This window comes from Gastrolobium bilobum, unplaced genomic scaffold (assembly GCF_033153095.1).
Source record: "Gastrolobium bilobum isolate Gb01-03AN ecotype WA unplaced genomic scaffold, APGP_CSIRO_Gbil_v1 utg18566, whole genome shotgun sequence".
NCBI classification, from domain to species: domain Eukaryota; kingdom Viridiplantae; phylum Streptophyta; class Magnoliopsida; order Fabales; family Fabaceae; genus Gastrolobium; species Gastrolobium bilobum.
Genome location: NW_026899779.1, coordinates 55,949 through 64,383, shown reverse-complemented (window position 1 = coordinate 64,383; position 8,435 = coordinate 55,949). Strand labels below are relative to the sequence as shown.

Sequence of the window (8,435 nt, the reverse complement as noted above, 5' to 3'; positions counted from 1 at the left end):
ACCTACATTTTAAATAGTTTTTTTTTTAAACCTGAGCATGTTCTATTTACCTATATGTAATAGATCGAGTCTGACTTGATATAGGCTATGTCGTAAGCCCTGTTAAACCACATGGCCCACTTACACCCCTATAGGGATACTGGGATTGGGACAGAACCAGAATTCTCACTGAATATCATTGAAGGACTCCAAAAGCAAATGCTCACAAAAGAACTGATACCTATTCAATTACATTATTGAATATTGATAATGGGTCAATCTTTCAGCTGAACGCTAATCAATCTAACAAAGCTACAGTGACCCACTAACCTATCTAACAGAAGCTATACAAACAGGTATGCAATTCAGTTAAATTAGTTACAACAGATAGTTAACTACTCTATCCTTTACAACCAACATTGCTTCAACCGCTTGCCCTCCTCAGCTAGCCCAAGAGTCACAAGTCCAGATTGGCCTTCTTTTGTTCCTGCTGCTCTGCTCCCTCAGATTGGCCTTCAACATCCAATATTAATAAATTTTCAAGCACTAAGACACCATAATCCCAAGAGCTAGAGCTTAAGCTAGCAGACATGAAAGATGAAACAACTGAGAAAGTAAAAATAATAACCGCAAGAACAATATGAAAAGATTTAAGCAAGTATTTAAAAGAACACAAAAATAGGCTTAGGCCACCTTGGTGCCACATTGGAATTACATGTCAAGGCTCTTAAATGCCAACCTGACAATATTGTTAAAATCGAGATCTTAAGTAAAATTGGAAGGAGATTAAAAAATTGTAAAACGTAAAATCGTAATGCAAAAAAATCGTAAAAACGTTTGGAATATTAGTAAAATCGTTTTGATGAAAAAAAATCGTAAAAACGTAAAATCGTACTGATAAATCGAGATTTTAACAACAATACAACCTGGATTGGGAGGTTTATTGTCATGGCCAAATTGATTTGATGGTTGCCCATGGCATCGCTGGCATATATTAACGAATGAAAGCATCATCAAAGATAGTTTCCGAAGATAATCAGACTGAAATTGGGGAATACCACATCTATAAATCTTCAATATCATATAAATGTGTTTGGCTGTTTGCATGGATAAAACCATCAAACCATATATGAAAACTGGAACTCTTAAGGCAGGTCATTATATATGTACCTGGCTTGTTGCTACATTAAAACTCTTCTCTTCACACCATCGAGCAATCTTCCATATTTCATCCATTCTCTCTGGGATCGAAGCAGGAAGATGGCTTCTTAACATGTCCACTCTACAAGTGATTGATATGTTTAAGGCCCTCAAATGACATGATTATCACATAAAAAGTCCTTGAAAATCGAAATCATCATATTTGTCAATGAAACATGCTCATCCACCATAAACTATATGCAACAATGACCTGCTAAAGCTCATACACTGATCTAGAATAAATTAAAAAATTGATACTCAGGCCACCAGGGCCAGTATAGACTATCAAATATGGAATATTGGTAAGTATGTTAAATATCAAAAGAGAATGAAAAGACATTATTATAGTTTGTGATAAATCAAACAGAATTTCAAGCAACGCTTTTACATCAGTTTTTTGTTTATAAACCGTGGTGCTGTTTGTCCGCTTCAGTTCCTCTGCCAAATGTATGTTTTGTGATCAAATTAGTTATGCATGGGAAACCTCATGGAACGTGGTTTATGACTAATTTTTCTTTTATGTGCAAAAATGCAACAAAGCTAAAGTTATTCAGATCACGGGTACAACATAACATGAAATTTACGTTTTGTTGAGAATTCTTTGGCGGGAATCAGGATGCAGTTGAATTCTCCAATCACATGCTCCTGTAAAGGGTTGCCCAAGAAGCGTAGGCTTCCAATTATTGGTATATATCAAATATAAATTAACTGACGTACAAATAATACAACATTTAAATCATTGCATAATGTAAATCTGTAAAAGGACACACTTTAATGAGCTACGTATATGTGAATAAGACAGTATGCAGACAATTAACAAAAATTATGCCAAAAACAAAAATTAGCCATTTAATAATATCAGTCGAATCCATAAGAAAAAGATAGTTGCACATCAAAATTTGTAAAAGTACATCATGCATTGTGTAATAGACCAATTTTTTTTTTTTTGATAGACAGTAATAGACCAATTTAATACAAAGAAATGATACATTTTTTTTTAAGAATTAATAATAGAAATTATGTGTGAGAAATGATATAAATAAGGTGTAAAAAGTATGATGTGTATATATTATTTTCCGAATCAACAACTTGGTTTTTCATACACCCAAATAATCTATGTACTCTACAATAAAACACAGTCCATGAAAGTGGCATTAATGTCACAGGTTATAAATGATTTTTTCTCCCTCCAAATTCACATTCATTTGATATATAATATCATTTTTTTGTAGTTCAGTTTTAAAAAATAATAAATTTAATTCAAATTTCAATGATAACTTATTTGATTTAATTAAATAAAATATCCCTTATCTCTTTGAACAATACATATGAATTATCAATTACTCTCAATTTTAAAATTTAAAATTAATTTAAATGTTACTTGTACCTATTTACTTATCATAATAAGTGTGAACGAATATCACATCTTATTCAGATTACAATATCTTAATAATACTAAAATCCCAATATAAATACAATTAATTATGTATTTATTTTGCTGGTTTTCTTATGAATATCAATTACTCATCTATTGTATTTATATCTACTAGTATATTAACATGCACTAACGTGCCCATCAATCCATATTTATACTTAAATTTTTATTTATTCTATTATCCAAAAAGCTATATTTTTACTTCTTATTTATACAACTCTATTCATTATATGTCAAATTTTAAATTTGACACCTCATCTGAGAACCGTTAAATCAAAAAAGATCAATGGTGTCACATGCTTACAAATCAGAGTCGTTGATTTTTTTTGATCTAACGGCTTTGAGATGAGGTGTCAAAGGATCCTACCTCTATATATATATCTCGTGGATCATGTTGATGTTAAGCTAGTTAATTAAAAATCCCAAAAAAAAATTCAAGGTTCTATCATCTATGGTATGGAATAGCTACAAAGCAACTATTATTGTCAACGCTAAGCCTCAAAAACCATAAAATTAGACGTTCAAGAGATAAAGAAACCTTCAAAACCTAAAATGGCTAATAAATATTGAATTTTGATGGTATAGAGTCGAGTTGACCATAATGGTCAGAAACTTACCCTCTATTGAAAGCATCTTCAAATCTATTTTATGAAAATAATGAGCCTGAAAATAGGGAGCATAAAAGAAATTAGTATGAAAGCAATCCATGAAACGGTAAAGAAAAATAGGTTGGCCACATTACGTGCTCAGTCTTCTGATACTAACATTTGTAGGCTAGCCTAATTGTGCTACGAAATTTCATAATATTTAATTATTTTTATTAATAGAATGGAGACGGTAAGAATCGAACTCAGAATCACTTAGTCATATTGACTTTGATATCATATAAGAAACCATTTCAAACCAAAAGTTTAAGCTATTGGGTAAGGCGTAAGATTACATTAATATTTTATATTTCTGAAATATGAGGCTCCACATTATTGGCTCACCTGGCTCGTAGCACCAGCGTAAGTTTTTTCCTCAATAGTTCGAGCAATTTTTTGAAGTTCAATCAATCCCCCTTCATCTACTAATAATTGATGTTTCTTTAAGGTAGCCGCCAATCTGCAAAACAAAAGGGAAAAAAAATATTAGGCAATCCCCAGATAAACCATACTAAGCTTTGCTCTCTAGAAGTACATACATAAGTCAATAGTGTACATATGACGAGAAAGTTCATGCAGGCGTTGCCAATTTACAGCGCCAATGGCATGAAAGCAAAATCTATTAAGATCACAACAAGAAAGTTAGTTAGACCTACATATAGAAAATGAGTTGGCGGGTTTCAGACTGCAGTTGATCTATCCAATCACTTGTATCCATGATGTCTCCAACTGAGGTACCAACACTATAGCATTCAAATCAAATCAGAACTTAAAAACCAAACATATAGAAAGAGCATGGACATGTAAATATATAGTAGTGAGAGAGAGAAAAGGAAAATAGAAAGTGGACATGGAGTGTTTACATGTCTTACACACCAAGGGAGCAGAAAATCCAATGCAAATCGGGGAAATGACTCTTTCTCCAAAAGGCTGAAAAATGAACCCACCCCAAAAGAAGATCTATCTTCCAAAAACAAAATGGCCTGTGTTATTGAATGCCTTTACTGAGAGCTACTTAATACAGTGCCAGAGATGAGTTAATGCCTATAAATTGTCTATTCATAGAATTGATACAGAAAGCTTTAAATGCAATGAGATTTGGAGCTTCAGTGCCTGCACTTCTTGTTTCCCAGTGAAACTTGAAAAATAAAGAAATAATAAAAGTCACTGCTTTAATACGTCCCACCAAATGACACAGAAAAACGCAGAACCAAACCACAAAGGCAGCGAGAAGCCCCAAAAGCAGGAAAAAAAAAACTGAATTTTTCAAAGTTGTCTTTGATTTCCTGGTTCAGACTTCAGAAACTCATGTATATAAATAGTTTCAAGCGCTGTGTTTTCCGAAAAATCCAAACACTGTTTTTAAAATTCAAACAGTGCCAGGGACACATCCCGTGGCATTGGATTTAAAAATAAAATAAAAATTAAGTGCTGCAGATAAATACACGACATTCATTAAAAAAAAAAAATTCCTTGGGGACAGGGCACACAACTCAACGTTGGAAAATAATTTCAAACGCGTACCAAACACGCAAATATACCATTTAAACACTCCTGAATGGACAAACAATCCATGAAATAGCTTATCCCCGCACAAGAATATGGTTACGTGTATCCGACCCTCTCCAAAAGTCACAATGGTAGGCGCCCCACGTATCCCAACTTTATTATAGTATAGCACATGACTCTATATTTTTAAAACTATAGATGATGCTCAAACAGGAGATTTGTAAAGCTTCAGAATAGTGGTTTATTTTTTGACGAAAACTTACTGTAGGTGCACTCTTTTAAGTCCACTTCAAGGAGGTCACATGTCTGTTCAGTTATGTTAGAGAAAATTGGATTGCACAGGAGGGGCAGAAGAACCAGAAAACCAGATTGATTGTAGTAGATATCTTGCACAAAAGAACGCACATCAGCATTGGCCACATTAACCACAAATGCATTAATCAATTTGATTATTTGGAAGGAGATGTTTCTGGTTGTGTCCAAAGGCCTCATCCATACAAGGAGGAAGTTTGCTAAGAGTCATATGATTTTGTGGCTGATTAAGCTAATCTTCCATTGCAATGCACGTATCTGCCACTCCCACTGGAAATGGAAAATAAAGAAAAGAATGAAACAATTACATGGCTTGAAGCTTAATGGGAATTTGAAATTTGAATCTCGGAAACTAATTTGTCTAATAAACTAATGCTCATTGAAATTGAACCAAGGTTAATGCTTGTGTTGGTAACCTTGTACCCATACTTTTGCCTAAAGGTCAAACGCGTACAAATTGAGAAAACTCAGTTGGTGCATGAAATTACATGAATTGATGAAGTTACTTTTGAACAATAAAAGATATACTGCATGATATACAAGTGCCCGTCACATTGATCCACCCAATGAAGACCAAGCAGCACAGATTTTATTTAGGGTTAGAATACAAAGGAACCACAAAAGAAAGAAAGAAAAATATGGGTACAAGGTTACCAACACAAGCATTAACCATGGTTCAATTTCAATGAGCATTAGTTTATTAGACAAATTAGTTACTTTTGAACAATGAAACATATACCGCATGATATATAAGTACAAGTGCCCGTCACAATGATCCACCCCATGGAGACCAAGCAGCAGAGATTTTATTTGGGGTTAGAATACAAAGGAACCACAAAAGAAAGAAAAAAAATATGGAACTATATAGACAACCAATTCATGAACAAAATTCACAAATAAACAAATGGAGTTGAGTCACTTACATATAGACAGTCAATTTCCAGCAAAAATTCCGATCACTGGAATGAATAATTTAAACAATATTGTGAGCCAAAAAATTCTTTGTTCTAAGGAAATAAACAGCTTCCCATGTAGGATATGATATACTTACTGATGCCAACAACTGCCAATATAAGCATCAGAAAACCAACTGCCATAAGATCATGACTTGTGAGTTGCTAACTGTTGGTTTTGTTGGACGCCAGCAATCATCCCTGGACTCCATGTGTGTATGGGTGCACACCAAAGGTGCTTGACAGCCGAGCCTACTGATGTGCCAAGTTTGCACTGCAAAGCACCTCAAGACCCACAGTAGCACAATATGACATGGGGCCATGCGTTGCCAGTTGCCACAATATGGAAATAAAATTGTCTTCTTAACAACAATCACAGCTTTTGGCCTAGTGATAAATGTCTGTTACGTGAAGGTAGCTTCCCAATAGCAATACTTTGGATGGTCATATAATTATTGTTAGTGTGATGATTTTATGACAATACTTTATGTGAGTTAGCTCATGGAATTGAATATACTTCCAAACTGGACAGCAAGTGGGGGAGAGACCGTTTTCAGATCAGAGCAGTTAAAAATGAGGAGGGAAGAAGAAAAATGGAGTGTTAGGATTTTAAAAGTGATTACTTCAAAATTGGTTGATATTGATGAGTAATGTTACATACATGTAAAGATTTCTTACACACTGCTCACATGCTCTACAATAAGACTATAAACCATTGAATTTCAATATCTTTTGAATGGCTTACACTTGTGTGTCTGTATGCTTGCATAAGAACAATTCATCAGCAGATTCTTCTTCCACCAGCTTTGTCCCCAACTCTTTCCTCGGCTTAGGCGAAAGTCCTTTCGCTAACATCTCTTCATCGTACTTCCTAGCCATATCTATCAACCCCTTTTCCACAAGAGCATCTATCAAAGCATTGTAAGCAGAAGCATCTGGACTACAACCAAGTTGATTCATTTTACTCCACACTAAAAAAACCAGTCGAAGGAATCCCCATCTCCCAAACTTCTTCATGAGCATAACATAGGTGTCCATACAGGGACGAATTCCACTTTCGATCATGCTATCAAACAAGGCAATTATCTCTCTAGGCTTCTCCAGGGAAGCAAAAAAACAATGATAGGAAATGGTGTTAGGGATGCAACCATTTTCAGGCATGCTACGAAGCAATGCAAGTGCCTCCTTATGTCTGTGGTTGTCACACAAAAGCCTTATAATAGTGTTGTAAGTAACAACAGTGGGGTTGAGCCCCAACTCCTTCATTTCACGGAAGACCCTAATCGAAAAATCAACCCCTTGTGAGAGACCAATAGCTCGAATGACAATGTTATAGACAACCACATCCAATTTGATACCTTTGCTCTTCATCTCCTTAAACATTTTCACAGCCTTCCAAGGCTTGCCACCTTTACATAAGATATCCATATATATTGAATAAGAGTGTAGATCCTTACGAACCCCTTTTCTATCCATCTCCTCCCAAAACTCCCAACACTTGCTCCACCATCCCAATTTATACCACCCACGAAGAACCATGTTGTAGATCTTAGTATCCCCAATCCCATCAAAAACCCCATCAACACTGACACTCATGTTCTTGCCAAAGATCAAATCTTGAGCTTCGTGCACGTGTTTGTACTCGCAGAGTGCGTCGATGAGGTTAGAAAAGGAGGTGTGATCTTTCAAATTAAACTCACCAAGTCGTTGGAAAGTGTCAATAGCTTCATTGACGGAGTGAGCGGATACATAACGCTTGAACATGACGCGGAAGGTGGTGTGATTGGGGAAAGAAGAAGGGTTTTTCTTGTGCATTCGATGAATCAAATCCCAACATAAGTGGAACTCGAAGAACTTACCGAGAATGTCGAGCATGTGATTGAAGGTGTCGGTGGAGTGATGGAAGTGGTGTTGGGTCTCAACCCAATTGAAGAACTCGAGCGCGCGCTTCCAGTCATTGTTGTAAGAGACAAGCGTTTCGCGAACGGTTGCGTCATCAATGTGGGTGGAATCATCTGAAACAAGAGTTGATTTTGTGGAATAAGAATGGGAATAATAAAATTGGGTTTGAAAGGGTTGAAACCGAAATCGGAATCGAAGTGGAAGTGGAAGTGGAGCGGAAAATGAAGTGAAAATCATCCAACGCAAACGCATTCTTTCTTTGCTTCTCTACTCGCAATACCTCAGCTAAACCCCTGTATATCCCAGAGCTATGAATTTTGGGCGCTCTCATTTTCGAACAACTACCTCATTTCTTTTCACTCGTTCTAATCCCTTTGGCCCAATCAATTTTTTCTGACCTAATTTTTACAATCATGACGTATTAATTACTTTCCTTATCAATCTCAATTAAATAATATATAAAATAATTCATGCATAGTGAAGAAAAAAAGAAGAAGTGAA

General features: G+C 35.3%; 2 protein-coding genes across 2 annotated transcripts; both read right to left on the bottom strand.

The window, feature by feature from the left end:
* Window positions 1-207: 207 nt before the first annotated feature.
* Window positions 208-3,274, bottom strand: LOC133293473 (mediator of RNA polymerase II transcription subunit 15a). Its single transcript, XM_061492055.1, has 4 exons — window positions 3,232-3,274; window positions 1,764-1,824; window positions 1,150-1,261; window positions 208-1,020 (listed from the first exon to the last, which is right to left on the bottom strand). The coding sequence occupies exons 1-4, from the start codon at window positions 3,245-3,247 to the stop codon at window positions 766-768; spliced, it is 444 nt and encodes a 147-aa protein (XP_061348039.1). The 5' UTR covers window positions 3,248-3,274; the 3' UTR covers window positions 208-765.
* A 338-nt stretch (window positions 3,275-3,612) lies between these two features.
* Window positions 3,613-8,186, bottom strand: LOC133293458 (pentatricopeptide repeat-containing protein At1g80550, mitochondrial). The gene is made up of 6 exons (XM_061492040.1): window positions 6,131-8,186; window positions 6,003-6,038; window positions 5,031-5,349; window positions 4,122-4,218; window positions 3,915-4,001; window positions 3,613-3,718 (listed from the first exon to the last, which is right to left on the bottom strand). Exon 1 carries the CDS (start codon window positions 8,184-8,186, stop codon window positions 6,774-6,776), a length of 1,413 nt encoding a protein of 470 aa, XP_061348024.1. The 3' UTR covers window positions 3,613-3,718; window positions 3,915-4,001; window positions 4,122-4,218; window positions 5,031-5,349; window positions 6,003-6,038; window positions 6,131-6,773.
* Window positions 8,187-8,435: the final 249 nt, after the last annotated feature.

Coding starts and splice junctions, on each gene's coding strand:
- LOC133293473 (XM_061492055.1), bottom strand. Junction 1,262..1,763: donor CAAAGAATTCTCAACAAAAC/GTAAATTTCATG, acceptor AATCACTTGTAG/AGTGGACATGTTAAGAAGCC. Junction 1,021..1,149: donor TTAATGTAGCAACAAGCCAG/GTACATATATAA, acceptor CCCCAATTTCAG/TCTGATTATCTTCGGAAACT.
- LOC133293458 (XM_061492040.1), bottom strand. CDS start 8,186: ATGCGTTTGCGTTGGATGATTTTCACTTCATTTTCCGCTCCACTTCCA.